Below are 15756 nucleotides of genomic sequence, written 5' to 3'. Positions count from 1 at the left end.
TAGTTTATAAATATTTTCATAAGAAAATATAAGAAAGAATAGTTAGTCTCATGAATAAAAAGGTTTATTTCCTAGTATAATTCAAGTATAATATGAGATACCTCTGCTTGCATTATTACTAAGCACTAGAAACAGGTTGATTAAAGCAATGTGACAAAGTAGCTCAAAATCTCCTCTTTCATTTATAAAAACTTTAAACCATAACAGTCACAAATTTATAATCACTTTACTCATATTAACTGAAAAATCAACCACAGCAATCAACAGAGTCTTTTATATGTCTCCCTCCAAGGATCAATAAACTACAAAAGGTTGTTAAATATACATCTATCACAGAATGACTGTGTCAGCATTTTAGGAAACAAAACCATAAAATACAAGAGAGTAGTTGAGGTTTCAGAAGTCATCTAATAAACAATTTGAAAGCAGAAAAAATATATAACCCCTCCCCATCCATGATTCAAGTCATAAGACTATTTTATAATCCTATATTTATATTAATCATTAGTTAGTGAAAAATGAAAATAAGTAGAATTGCACATGTAGATGGTTTTGTTTAAGCAAACCCATTATTTGGTTGAAGACATAGTAAATATACTTCTGTGACATGCTTGTATATTGTATTTATATGGTGTGCTTACAATGTCCTTTAATTTTAAAGTTAAATAGTCTAAAAACAAATAATTTTATATTAACCGTATGATAACATGTTAAATGTCCTATAAACAAAATCAGTTTTTAAAAGATTATTATCAATTTAATTTAGGTATATTAAAATCTCTGATTATCTGACTCAAGTATTATTAACAATTTTAATTTTAATTTAAGAAACATTTACAATAGCTATTCTGCACAGTATTAGATATACAACCTTAAGTAAGTACAGACTTCTGTAATACTTTGGGAGATTTTAAGAAAATATGATAACAGGGAGGTTTTATTCTTTTTAAATATTATACCTATAAAATAAAATTTTTATTAAAATATAAAATGTAAAGCTCTCTCCATCATGTGATTCATAATTTTTTCATTTGTTTAAACTTAATTTTCATAATATTTTAAATGTAAAAACAGTCCCTGTAAAAAAAAATTACCCTGATTATTCTACTCATATTCAGTTTTACCATAAAACAGTAGTACTTTTAATCTTTACATCTGTCTTCTATAAATGGCTTGTATTATTAATCTTATTTATACTTGTATTCTTCCTGTACCCTGAGGTAAACTTGTATCTCTTAAATTATATTTATGTCTTTGAAATTTAAGTACAAGTTGCTGTCAAAAGAAATATATTCTCCTAATTATGCTCAGAACAAACACCTAAGAGACCCAGTAGAATCATAAAAAACAAAAAAAGAAGGCATCTTTGCAGCATGTCTCTTAAAAATGTCTTGTTTTGCAGTCTGATAAGTTGTAAAAGTTTACAATAACAGGTCATTCTACCACATTCATTGTTTGGTTTTTAAACTTCTATGATTCTAAAATAGAATAAATTTATTTCCTATATTTATTATTATGCTATAGATTTCTGGAAATACTGTCATTTATGCCTTGAGAGCCCCTAAAGTAATCTTTTTGTGTGCGTAAAAAACTGGTTTTTGAAATATTCACCCTATGTATTTTGGGCTGTTTGGGATAATCTAAATTTAATGCATTTGCTATCAAAAGGTGTTTCAACTTTAAAATGAAATTTAAATGACTTCTTAACTAAAATATTAGTAATATTTTGATATGGAAAATTCCATTACTGTAATTAAGATGATTAAAAGATATTTTATTGTAAATGACTTATATTCCAAGAATTCATTTACTTCAAGAATTTCTACATTAGAAAACTGGAGGATATGGGGAGGATGAAAGCCAAAAAAATTAATACTAATTGCTTGTCATTATTGACAGTCAATCTAAAATATAGTCAGGAGCTATATTTTGTAGTCATTTGTAGTCAGTCTAAGTTATTGCCCTGAAATTTAACCATTGTTAATGTAAAATATGTCTTAACATTCCTTTCATGTTATGATAGGTTTCATAAGTCTTCTCTGGTACACCAAAAGTTTGTTGTGAATTGACCTTACAAAACCAGGAAGTTCCATTGTGAAATCCTGGTATTTGACATAGCAACAAAATGTGTTATAGGAGTGCCTGGGTGGGGGCGCCTGGGTAGTGCAGTGGTTAAGCATCTGCCTTCGGCTCAGGGCGTGATCCCGGCGTTCTGGGTTCGAGCCCCACATCAGGCTCCTCCGCTAGGAGCCTGCTTCTTCCTCTCCCACTCCCCCTGCTTGTGTTCCCTCTCTCGCTGGCTGTCTCTCTCTGTCAAATAAATAAATAATTTCTTAAAAAAAAAAAAAAAAAAAGGAGTGCCTGGGTGGCTCAGTCAGTTGGACTTCCACTCTTGGTTTCAGCTCAGATCATGATCTTGGGGTCATGGGATCGAACCCTGCCTTGGCTCCACACTGAGCTCAGAGTCTGCTCTCTCCCTCTCCTTCTGCTCCCCCCCCCCACCCGCCGCCGGGTGCATGTGCACACATCTACTCTCACTTTCTAAATTAATTAATTAAATCTTTAAAAACATAATATTACAGAAATTAAGTGTAGGATTAAGCATAGTAACTTAATTTGTCAAGAAAAGGCTTAGGTGTGGGGTGCCTGGGTGGCTCAGATGGTTAAGCATCTGCCTTGGGCTCAGGTCATGATCTCCATGTCCTGGGATCGAGCCCCACATCAGGCTCCCAGCTCAGCAGGGAGTCTGCTTCTCCCTCTCCGTCTGCCTCTTCCCTGCTTGTGCACTCTCTGTCTCTCTCTCTTTCAAATGAATAAATAAAGTCTTTTTAAAAAAAAAGGTGTAGGTGAAAAGTTGGTAAATGTTGCTCTTTCAAACAGTATACCAAGTCTAGAAGAGAGACTACTACACAAGTTTAACTATTTTCAAATTTGACCTAAAGTAGCACTGCCACTCTAAACTTCAGTTTCTGGAAAAAATTATCAGATAATAAGTCTATTTAATTTTGATATGGAGACAGTGTATTTGCAAGCACATCAAATCATAGTGTATGCAATTAAAATGATTATGAAATTAATGTTGGAGTAAATGTGAGAAATATATCAGATATTTTTAAATTCCCAAATATAACTTGAATATTATTAATAAATGTATTAAATGCTTTTGGCTACAAGGTTTGTGTATAATTGAAAATAGAAGGCATCAATTATGTCTGTCCACAGAATGAAATATAAAAAGTTGAGAAAAAAATCAGCCATTGAATATGTTTAATGACTAGTACAAATGTTAACCTGTTGTTATTTATATGGCATTTATGGAATTAATCATTCAGCAAACAAATAAATGCTTAAGTAATTTTTATATGCTAAGGCACACCAAATATTTCTGTTAAAGACATATGACACTGTAGTTGGAAATAAGAATAACATTGAGACCAGTGGGAGAGGAAAGTGGAACTGATACAGACTTGATAGGGAGAAAAATAGAATCATTAAAAACTTCCTCGAAGTGTCTGGCAAATTGTACTGCTGGGAATTAAATAGGTCCATAAAGAAACAGGTGAATTAAGTTTGTTCCTCTGACCTCTAGAACCTTACACTAAAGTGTAAGAGATCAACTTGAGACAAATAATTGTCCCAGAGTGCAATACATAATATAATGTTATGTGGAAGCTCAGAAAAAGAGAGAGAGATTAAAATGCCTGAAGCACTTATGAGAAGAATAAAAGCAGGCTTTATTTCTGGTTAAGGAAGAGAGGTTCTGCATTCCAGGCAGAGGAAATGGCATATACAAAGGTACAATGTTGTATCTCAATATGGCCTGTGGGCAGAGAGGAGGAAGGTGCAAAGAGAGGGTTAATTCGTTTTCACCTTGTGTATGCCCATCTTGGCTTTGTTGCTCTTCTCCTTCTCCTCTTTCTCCTCCTTATGTCTATACTCCTCATCTTCCTCCCCATCCTCCGCCTTGTCCTTTTTCATCATCTTCATCATCATCCAAGCAATGCCTCAAACTGGTTACGCTGTCTTCTCCACACAGCTGTACCACACAGTGTGACTAGAGCATGGGAAATACACTGATAATCATGACATAGGAGATGAAAACTTGTGTGGGGCTAGATTGTGACTGTCTTTATATACCATTTTAAATATTAGTTGATTGTTGAGGGGACCCAGAAGCTCTAGTTCTTTGAGAGTTATCTTGTCTTATACAATTCATTAAAGTTCATTAGATAAATTAGTGAGTAAATTCACCAAATCTACTACATTTAGAGACTTCATGTTTTCTTTGAAGTATCCCTGATACTTCAAGACAAGAATGGATGCTTGTCTTTAAGTAATAAAGGTCCTACAAATTTCTAAGATTTCTTGGAAATCTCCATTTTATCCTAAAAATTGATGTCATTTTACCCTCCATGCCATATTATAACAATTCTTCTAACCGGAAAAAATATTGCCTATCACTAGCTAAAAATGGTATCCACAAATATAAGCCATATTTACCTCATGACATTAAATGCACTTTAGCTCATTGTCTACCTGTCATTCAAGTATTATGTACCCCCAGATTGGCATCACAGTGACGTTGGCACAGTGAAGAGAACATTAGTGTCACATTGTCCTTTCTTTTTGAAAAGAAATGCTGATCATTTTCAACAGTTTTTAGTGAATAGTAGTCTCAGTTATTATTTTTGTAATTATTATCGTGAACATCATTAAGAATTCTGGGTTAGTCCTATATGGTAGAAAAATTTATACCAGCTACTTTGAAATCTATAAGAGACATTTGTTTTTTCTGTTGGTGATTGTCATTTATATTCTGGTGAGTGACCAAAATGTTTTCTCTTCCTTGAAAAAAATTCTTAGAGCAACATTCATGTGTTTATAAATTGAAAATCCAATTCTGGGGGGAAAAAATCTTCTACCAATGATAATTTGATTTGAAAATCTACAGTGCATTGTGGGAATGTTGCATGTTAATTGTGTGTATTTTATGTCATTAGACCCTCAGAAATTGCTTTTAGTTTATAATCAGTAAGATTAATTGTAGCACTTTTTTTGGTGTCAATAATCTCACAATACAGTTTCCAAATCATTTTCCTCCCAAATGTCTGTATGAATCAGTAACCCAGAAATTTAGAGGTTGTATAAAAATGAGCAGTGACTTGAGCATATCATATAAAAAGGCTCTCATGACCTGGCCTCTGGCTCTGTATCATAATATTCAGCAACTATTCAATCTGCAACCTACACTCTACTCTTGACACTCCTAGCAATTTCTCAAATACACTGTGCTTTCTCTACTCTGGCAGGAAGATCCTCTCCTCTGTGTCTCTCCTGTGGCATGCCCTCCCACAGCAGTCAGGGTGCTATCTTAGCCATGGTAATTGAAACAGATATAGCTAGAATATGGGGGGAAATGCTAATGTAGTATAGGAAGCAGTAAGTGCAATGTTAAAATAGTAGGGTAGAGCTATGAGAATTAAGAGGAGATGGTAGTGTTTAAATAGGATTAAGATCCACTAGATGGGAGTAATGACCTTCCCGCTTGGAGAGCACCAATATAAGGAGGTGAGGAAACAAGATGTTCCTCAGGAATAGCAAACAGTTTGACTAGATCTACATAGAATACAAAAACGGGGATAAGAAAAAAGAGAGTTTTGAATTCAGAAGTAAGGAGTTGGGGGGCGCCTGGGTGGCACAGCGGTTAAGCGTCTGCCTTCGACTCAGGGCGTGATCCCGGCGTTATGGGATCGAGCCCCACATCAGGCTCCTCCACTGGGAGCCTGCTTCTTCCTCTCCCACTCCCCCTGCTTGTGTTCCCTCTCTCGCTGGCTGTCTCTATCTCTGTCAAATAAATAAATAAAATCTTAAAAAAAAAAAAAGTAAGGAGTTGGACTTTATTTTGATGAAAATAAAGAAAATTGAAAAATTGACAGATTTTTAAACAAGGAAGAGACCAGCATACAAAAGTAAACCCATCATTAGTGTGTCAAATGTGTGAGGTAATAGGTTAGAACTGCCTGATGGTTCCACTGTTATTTCTCATCTAAGTAAACATTGTATTTGAAGTCTGGCAATAAAGTACTGACACTAATATTATTATAGAAAAACTTTTGACTTCTTCCAACAGGGTGTCATCCCCTACAACAGGGAGACAGGACAGTTATTTCCATATTGCTCTCATTACTGAAAATATTTTTTTTAATGCTTTTGGAATTGCCTTCAGAATCCATTTTACATTCTCTTAAGTGTTGTTTATAGTGGTAAATAGTATTTTGATTTCGTCACAGGTGCTATTTTAAAACTAGTTAATTGAAAGAACAGTTTTTGCAAATTCAAGCATGTTGCTTCCACTTTCATGCTATAAATCCTCCCTTGCTTCCTGGAGCTACACAAAAATTTGTGTTAATACTAGCTAACTGTATTTTATAAATATCTAATTACCCATGTGAATTTTGTATATCTGCTTTTGTTAATAAGTATTTGATTCTCATATTGTAACCTGGGGAAGGATTGAGTAAATTTTGAATAATGGAATAATCTGAGTTGAATCGGGTTGAATCTAATATTGGTAATACAAACACACACACACACACACACACACACAGTCATAAGATTATTTTAAAACTCAAAGGGTGAAAATCAGTTATTGTTTCTATGTAGTTCCAAGTGTATTCCTAAATATCCTGAGAATTCTATTCATGAAAATAATAACCCTTTGATAACTTTTTAAATTTTTAACTGGAGGTTTTTCAAACACATACAGTGATTAAAGAGACTGTTGGACTTGGTTTTCTTTTTAAGGAAAAAGAACGGTTGAAGCAAGAAAAACGTGATGAGAAAAGATTAAATAAAGAACGTAAACTAGAGCAACGAAGATTAGAATTAGAAATGGCAAAGGAACTAAAGAAGCCTAATGAAGATATGTGCTTAGCAGACCAAAAGGTAATTTATCATGTAAAACATTTCATTAGTAAGTTTAATTTTTCCTGTGTCTCACCTGATTCCTTTGCCAGAGTTGCCATTATGAAAGCGTTTCGTTTTTAACCAGAGCAGTGGGTTTCCAAGTCAAGGTCTATCTGCCTTTCCCGGATGGCCACCAATAAACCTCTCAGAGCTCCTATGCCAATAATGGTGCTTCTTAATATATAGGTGGAGCACTGTAAGCCTTTTTAAACTGAAGTCGAAATACTGAGGAAATCTGCAAAGACGAATTAGAGAAGTGGATAGGATTTCTATATGTCATTTGGTTCCTTCCAGGCATTTAGGTACGGAAAGCTCTAGCCCCTCACCATGCGCTGGTAGATATTTACATAAGTGACGGTTTATACTCTATGACCTCCTTCAGTGCTTTAGTGATTGTAGCTAACGTTTACTGAGTATGTTTACTACATGCCAGACACTATGCTAAGTGCTTTAGATGAATTCTCTCACTTAATCCTCACCACAGGCCTGGGGAACTGGTATTTATGCCCATTTACCAAGGGGAAAACTGAGACACAAAGAGGTTAAGGAACTTGCCCAAGATTACACTGCTAATAAGTAGCAACTTGGATTCAATCTCCAGTTTGTTAAATTCCAGAGTCCATACTGTTTATCATCCTGAAAGCCAAGAAGTATAGCCAACCAAAGTACTTCATATGTGCTTTCCCTTCCATCATGCTTCACAGACATCTAATGTGGCTCAAATATGTAAAAGTAGAAACTGGAAAGAGCAAAATAATATTAGTATCTGACACGATTTCATGTATTAGTAGAAATCTATTATGTTTGATTGTACCTAAGAAGATGGTATTTCTAGAAAATTATATTGATGCTGCATATCATCTCTATGACATATTATTATACTTGATCAGTAGCATCTATATTACTTATAAGTCATATTCATCTGATGTATAAATAATGACTGTCTCTTAATCTGTGTAAGATCGCTTCTAAAGTACTTAAAGCAAACTTTTAATACTCCAGTGAGGATTTAATTATATTAATATTCTGTTTAGTTACATAGCATAAATGCTTTTAAGTAAAAATGAAAGTATACATGCTAGTTTTAGTCAATTGTGTGTTTAAAGTTTCCTAAGCCCAGAATGTGTTAGTTAACACATTTAATAAGCCTCAGAGTGAGTAAATATTTTTTAATCCTAAATGAGCTTTACATCTCCTCGCATCTTTTATTTTTACTTAAATCCATACGCATTATGTCAAATATATGTTCATTTTAAGCCTTATTTTTGTTAGCTTTGTTATATACATTTTTAGAGTCTTATGGAAATGTATGTATATGATAGGGTTCTGGAAAAGTCTCTGAATTAAATGGTTTTAAAACAGAACGTAAAAGATTTGTATGGTATCAGCTATTATCCATAGTTCTGTGTTCCCATACAATATTAGTAGAAAAAGTATTTTATTATTTCAGTAAATGAAGGGTAGGGGAACATTTTTGAACTAGACAAATTCAGAGAAAAAGAAATATTTACATGTCACACTTTTTTCTACTTGAAGTTTAAGATACAATTATTGAATCCCATTTATCTACAAAAATATTTTTTTTAAAAGATTTGATTTATTTATTCAACAGAGACAGAGACAGCCAGCGAGAGAGGGAACACAAGCAGGGGGAGTGGGAGAGGAAGAAGCAGGCTCCTAGCGGAGGAGCCTGATGTGGGGCTCAATCCCATAACGCCAGGATCACGCCCTGAGCCGAAGGCAGCCGCTCAACCGCTGTGCCACCCAGGCGCCCCTACAAAAATATTTTTAATTTAGCTTACCTATTTCCTTAATTTTTTAAACATTTATGACAACTAGTACTACAGTTTGGTCATTAAACTGTTAATATGTAAAAATATTTGAGAAGGAGCAAAAGAGACAGCTTTCTAATTTTAATATTGAAACTCAGTATTAATGTTTCGCTACATATTGGAAACCTAAAGACTGTTAGTTGTAGTATAACTGGGTTCTTGATAGGGTCATGGGTTCTGATCATGTTGACCTAGTAATTTGTCCACATTCAGTAGCCAAAAATGCCACCACTCCCAACCATACAGCCCACAGATGTACCCTGTTAGTTTCTGAGCTCCTAAAGTAGTGTGAAATATAAATTGGTCTCCATCATTAGAAGAAATCAGTACTCTACTAAGTATGTCCATGGGAAGGTACTTTTGAAATGTTTCTTATGTTATCTAATTTTTTCTCCAGTCACATAAACCAATGTTTATCAATATGTAAGTTAGTTAAAATTAGTGTTCTCTTTTGCAGAAATCTAAGTTCATGTTGGGTTCAACCAAATTTATTGTTGGTGAGTTGCATTCGAGAGCCTATCTGTACTTAATACCATGGGGTTGTAGAAATGCCCCCAGGGGATTTACAATCCAGAGGGAAAATCACTGGTATGATTGATGCAGGAAAAACAAAGACAGCAACTTCTTTTACTTCAGAAGATATAAAATCATGGCTTTAAAATTATTTATTTATTGTTTTGTTTTATGTGCAGCCTTTGCCAGAGTTGCCTCGTATTCCAGGACTTGTTCTCTCTGGAAGTACATTTTCAGACTGTCTCATGGTGGTGCAGTTCTTACGAAACTTTGGTAAAGTTTTGGGCTTTGATGTGAATATTGATGTTCCAAACCTGAGTGTTCTTCAAGAGGGATTGCTAAATATAGGGGACAGCATGGGTGAAGTACAAGACTTGCTTGTGAGGCTCCTCTCAGCTGCTGTATGTGATCCAGGTCTAATTACAGGATACAAGGTAAAAAAAACCAAAATATAAATTTTTTTAAAAATTTGTACTATCAGTGCATTGTTAGCTGGCTTTAGCATATTAGCTGAAGATTGTATAGACTGATCCAGTTTTTTTCCTACGTGTCTCACAAAGTTAAATGTAGATCTGGTTCAGGTTAAATTGGTACAAACCTAGAAAAACCTGGCTCATAAAGCCTAAGGAATATAGATCATTCCCAAATTACTCTTTTCCTCTAGCTGTCAGCAAAAACCAAATTTAAAGAAATACCCATGTGATATTAGACAAAAGAGAAATCATAATTCATAAAACAGAACTTATGTGTGCCTTCTGAAATTATACTGTGTTCTGTCTTAATCACCTTGAAAAACTGAGGCTAATCAAAGCACCTATAGATCAGCACATGAATACTCTTAATACCCATTAAGTTCATATTTATCTTAATTTCGGCTAAGATACACATTTTGGTCAGCTTTGCTGCAGATAATATTGTAGAGTGAAAAGCTTCCAGATGCATCTGTTAATTGCTCCTTCATCTCCCTATTCCTTCCCTAAGGCAGGCAGTAGAACCCATGACACCAGAGAGCCAGAACACAATAACAGGGCTCTTGAACCTGCCCCCCCACCACTACTGATAGAATGTCTAGATAAAGCCTGGAAAAGCTTAGGGTAGTCTCTATAGTCAAAGAAGGTGTGATAGATTATTTCTACCCATGAGTTTACATACTGTTCTCCCTGCCTAACTTTTAATCAAGGGCTTGAAGAAGGAATAGAAGGATTACAAGTACTTAAATACTTGGCTATGATCTATTGCCTATTTTTAATCTCCACTCCATCAAAAATATGAATAAAGTCCTTGTCAGTAATATCTAGATCATGTAATATCCATATTTTAAAATCGTATTGTTTTTATGTCATGAATGGTTATGATCAATACTGATAAAAATGTCAAACATTTATAGGCCAAAACAGCTCTTGGAGAACATTTGCTGAATGTTGGTGTGAATCGAGACAATGTTTCGGAGATTTTGCAGATTTTTATGGAAGCCCATTGTGGACAAACTGAACTTACCGAAAGCCTGAAAACCAAAGCTTTTCAGGCTCATACTCCAGCACAGAAAGCTTCAGTCTTGGCTTTCCTGATCAATGAACTGGCATGCAGTAAGAGTGTGGTGAGGTAAGCATATACCCAGACTTTTCTGGTGACTGTTTTCTGTTTTGAATTTGCCTAATCACAAAATAATACAAATTTCTTATGGAAAATCTTGAAGTAACAGACTAGCACAAAAAAAGTTAAAATTACACTTGATCTCACCATTCAGAGGTGACTACTGCTAATAATATTTTAATATATTTCTTTGAAGTCTATTGAAACAAAAATTTGGATCATACGGTATACAGTCTTTATAACTTGTTTTATTTATATAATAATTTTGTTAATTATTTATACACTGAAATGTAAAAATACTTTTTTTGCCATAGTGCCAAAAATGAAAGAATCCAGAATTTTTCTTTTTTTCAATGTCTTTCAATGATAGATGTCTGCCTGATTTTCCTTAGTAGCCATTCCTAGAATTATCCAGCTACTTTTTATTTTATTATGTGCTAATGCAGTCTTAATATTTTTAGTTTATTTATTTATTAATTTATACTTTTTTAAAAAGTACTTAGTCTCATTTAAGAGTCAAAGTAAGTTCTCCACTCTAGTATTTCAAGATTTGGTGAACAAATTCATGTTCATCTTCTTCTTGCTATTTATTATTTTACAGATTTAAATATGTTACTTTTAGTTTTTTACCTTTGTAAGAAAAGGATCAAGCCAAATATTTTGGAGCTATGCATTTCTATCATTACTGGACATTTTAAGTTTTCCATATATCTCGAAGATATGATAATGTATTAATGTAATTTTGAGTTGTTTTTGCTATTCATAGGCAATCAGCATTTATACTTACCAAAAACTGCATCAGTTCGCTTATTACCAAATTAATGTATTGCATAAGGATTAATATATGTCTTCTAATTTTTGCATTGACAGTGAAATTGACAAGAACATTGATTATATGTCAAACTTGAGGAGAGATAAGTGGGTAGTAGAAGGTAAACTTCGAAAGTAAGTCCTGTTTTATTAAAGTTAGTCTACTGTTTTTCCTTTGTACAAGTTCCCTTGTAAAATATACAGATTGCAAAGATAGAATTTCAACTTTATTTTGTCTTAGAATTAGAAACGGTAAAACTTAATAAAGATGAGATATGAAATTAATGAAACTCAAGGTCAGAATTTGCAGTGGAAAATAGTTAATGAGATTCATTGAGCTCATATTCTTCAAACTTAGAAAACAGTCCATTTATCTTCTTTATTTCAAACAAGTCAAGTAATCACATTTTCTAAGATTGTTGTTGCTATCTGGTTACTTTTGTCATAAACAGAATCTGTTTGGAACTACCACTTTTTTAAATTGCTTTCTAATTAAAGTTTGCTTTTACAGAGGGTCTAAGATACCCAAATGCATTCAGCATTAAAACTTAATTAGCTTCCTGCCAGGAAATACAATGCTGAAATTATTCAACTTCTATGATAAGAGGATAGTTTCTTTGTGGTAATTTGAATTTAAATTTATTCAGTCTGATAGTATGAGATCAGGAATTATCACTTGGCATTGCTAGAGTTAATCTTTTCAGCCTTCTAAGTTTTATTTTTTTAAATGTTTGCTAATTCCAAAGAGATATCCTGAATAATTCTTGAAAGTTAATACATCCTGTAATTTCTGGAAACATGTTTGTTAAACTTCCTTAATTCTAATTTTTATTGTCACTGATGTATTCCTTACTGACAAAAATACCAGAAGGTATTTTTGCTTAAAACTTATGTTGTGCTCTTTGGGGCGCCTGGGTGGCTCAGTCAGTTAAATGTCCAGCTTTTGATTTCAGATCAGGTCATGATCTCAGGGTCATGAGATCGAGCCCTGGGTCGGGTTGTGTGCTGGACATGGAGCCTGCTTGAGATTCACTCTTTTTCCCTCACTCACCCCACCCCATGCATGTGCTCTCCATCTCTCTCTCTCTTAAAAAACAAGGGGCACCAGAGTGGCTCAGTCAGTTAAGTGTCTGCCTTTGGCTCAGGTCATGATCCCCGGATCCTGGGATTGAGCCTGCTTCTCCCTCTGCCCCTCCCCCTACTTGTGCTCTCTCTCTCTCTCTCTCTCTCTCTCAAATAAATAAATAAAATCTTTTTAAAAAATGTTATGCTCTCTAAAAAGTACAGAAAGAAGACTTAACCATACCATCATTTTTTTCATATTTAAAGGCTCAGAATCATTCATGCTAAGAAAACAGGCAAAAGAGACACTTCAGGTGGCATTGATCTTGGAGAAGAACAGCATCCGTTGGGCACACCCACACCAGGACGCAAGCGAAGAAGGAAGGGGGGAGACAGTGATTTTGATGATGATGACGACGATGATAGTGATGACCAAGCTGACGAAGATGATGAGGATGAAGAAGATAAAGAAGACAAAAAAGGAAAGAAGACTGATATCTGTGAAGATGAGGTAATCAAATTTAGGTTGATTTTTAAACTTAGCTAAGACTGCCTAACATATTGAAAAATAACACAGAATTTGGAGTCAAATGAATTTGCATTTGAATTCCATTTTGACAATTATTTGCCTCAGTTTCTTCATCTGAAAACTGAATGTTAGAATATTGGCCTTATAAAGTTTTTTGTGGTAACTAGGTGGATACTGAATACAGTGCCTACACATAGAAGGCACTTATACTGAATGAAAGAAGTTAAATTTTTCTTTTTATATAATGACTTGAGCATTCTCCAGAGAACTGTGCAGATTCTTTACCTTCAGGTATTCTCTCTCATTTGAGTAACATAGTACCTTACATTTGTACAATCCTTCATGCCCTAAAAGTGTTGTTAGGTTTAGTGAGATTGGTATATTTCTTAAATACCAGTTTATCATGTGCCTAGCTTTGGGCGCTTTTGATCAAAGACGAATAATTTACACTCTCACTGAGGAATATCTGAAATAAGAAAATGTAATGTATTGAGTGTCCACTGATTTGATAGCAGTATTTACAATGTGCTAGTCAGGTACAAAGGAAAGGCATTTAACCTTTTTGAGGAATAAATTCTCACAAAGGCTTTCTGGACTCCTTAGCTGAGCTACAAGGTGGGCTGCACGTTGACCTGGGACGAAGCTACAGAAAAGTGTTCTAGGCAAAAAGAACAGCATGAGCGAGGACCCAGATGCCTGAAACCACAATGTGCTTTAAGGGAATTACAGGTGCTTCAGTGTTACTAGAGAACCTCATATCCAACAGCTGTGTACTAGGATCTTATACTTTTTTGGTGATAGGAAGCCATTGAAGGGTTATCAGTAAGGTAAAGACATGGTCAGACTTGAGTTTTGAGTGACTCACTATGGCAATTCTGCAGAAGATAGAAACAGATTTGGGTAGGGCAAGATCAGAGGTGGGAAGATCAGTCACGAGATAGTGCAATAGTTTAGATGAGTTGTGAGGGATCTGAAACTAGACCAATGGTAGTTGGGATGAAGGAGGAAAGGATTCAGTAAATATTTAGTGGGAAGAATGAGTAGTATTTGAAGATGGGCTGTGTAGGTTGATGGAGGGGTAGGATTGATTCCCAACTATCTCCTTGGGAGACTGCATGCTGTTGTTGCCATTACTGAGCTAGTGAAATCAGGAGAAGCAGATTAAATAGATGGTAGGGGAGGATGAGAGGAGGAAACAGATAGTGGAAGATAGAAAATGATGGTAGCCTATTTTAGACTTGTTGAGTTTGAAGTGCCTATGCAGAAGTTCAGCAGTCAGTTGGATTTGAGATTCTGAAGCCTGAAGAAAAGGTCAGTCTTGAAAATATAGATCTGGAGCTTATTAGCACATAGATATTAATCTAAAATCATGAAGTGGATAAATTTTCACAGGGGGATTGATTTAGTGAGTAGAGTAGTGGACTGAGGTTAGAACCCCAGGGAACATCAGTATTTAAAATCTCACAAGGCTTTTTGCGGAGGAAGAAATAGAGAGGTAGGAGATTTCTGTAGTGGGTCAGGGATCCCCAAGATCACCTCCAGACTCAGTGATTAAGTAGGAGAACTCACAGAACTCAGAATCTAGTCATGCTATGTCTCTGAATTTTAGAGCAAAAGGAAACAAAGCACAACCAGAAAAGACATAAGGGACAAAATCCAGAGGAAACCAGGCTCAACCTTCTAAGAGTCTTTTCCTAGGGAATGACACAGAATAGGCTTATTTCTTCCAGCAATAAGTTGTGACATATATGAAATGTTGTATACTAGGGAAGCCCATTTGAGACTTGGTGCCCAGAGTTTTTACTGGGGGGCTGGAACCCCCTGCATAGCATGGGCCAAAATTCCAGACTCCCAGAAGAAAAGTATGAACCACATTGTTAGCACAGTTTAGCAAGCCAGTCTTATCAAAGTGAAGTAAACCCTTCAAAATCCAAGTTCCCAGACACCAAGGGCCAATCTTATGAGCAAGCCTTTCAAAGGATAGCAGTCAGGCCCACAATGTTAACTCTCTTCTATTCGTGTCAAACATTTCAAAAAGGAGACAGTGATAAACAGTATTAAGGCAGCAGGAAACTCATGTGCTGAGGACTGAAAGTGTTTGCTGAATTTGGCAACATGGACTCCCTGGTAACTAGTGCCAGCACAGTTTCGATAGAGGGGTAGGAGTGGAAGCCAGGCTTTGAAGGAGAAAAATAGAAAGTGAGAAAGTGAAAATGACTGCTTTAAGCGTTGTGCCTCAGAAGAAAGGACAGTTAGTTCCTAGAGGTAGACAAAGACCAAGGATTTTTCAGATGTGTAAGACAACGAGATGATCTTTGGTTGAACTGAGTCAATAAAATAAGAGAGGGGGGTTGAAGATTAAAGAGATGAAGAGAATAATTAATGGTATAAGGTCCCTAAACATTTTGGAGGGTTTTCAATCAAGGTGAAGGGGCTAGCTTTGAAGAGTAG

At 35.1% G+C, this 15756-nt stretch overlaps 1 protein-coding gene across 18 annotated transcripts in view; it reads left to right on the top strand.

The window, feature by feature from the left end:
- BAZ2B (bromodomain adjacent to zinc finger domain 2B) overlaps window positions 1–15756 on the top strand; it is a 290562-nt gene that overhangs the window by 231448 nt on the left and 43358 nt on the right. For all 18 annotated transcript variants that reach the window (XM_045781084.2, XM_087861283.1, XM_087861240.1 and 15 more), the window contains 5 exons: window positions 6805–6945; window positions 9491–9745; window positions 10699–10913; window positions 11775–11849; window positions 13044–13287. In XM_045781084.2, the coding sequence (XP_045637040.2) occupies window positions 6805–6945; window positions 9491–9745; window positions 10699–10913; window positions 11775–11849; window positions 13044–13287 (930 nt within the window). The remainder of the gene's footprint in view (window positions 1–6804; window positions 6946–9490; window positions 9746–10698; window positions 10914–11774; window positions 11850–13043; window positions 13288–15756) is intronic.

Source organism: Ursus americanus, chromosome 1 (genome assembly GCF_024610735.1).
Source record: "Ursus americanus isolate L20-20 chromosome 1, mUrsAme1.1.p, whole genome shotgun sequence".
Taxonomy (NCBI): domain Eukaryota; kingdom Metazoa; phylum Chordata; class Mammalia; order Carnivora; family Ursidae; genus Ursus; species Ursus americanus.
The sequence above is the reverse complement of the archived record's forward strand: the minus strand, read 5'-3'. Positions and strand labels throughout refer to the sequence as shown.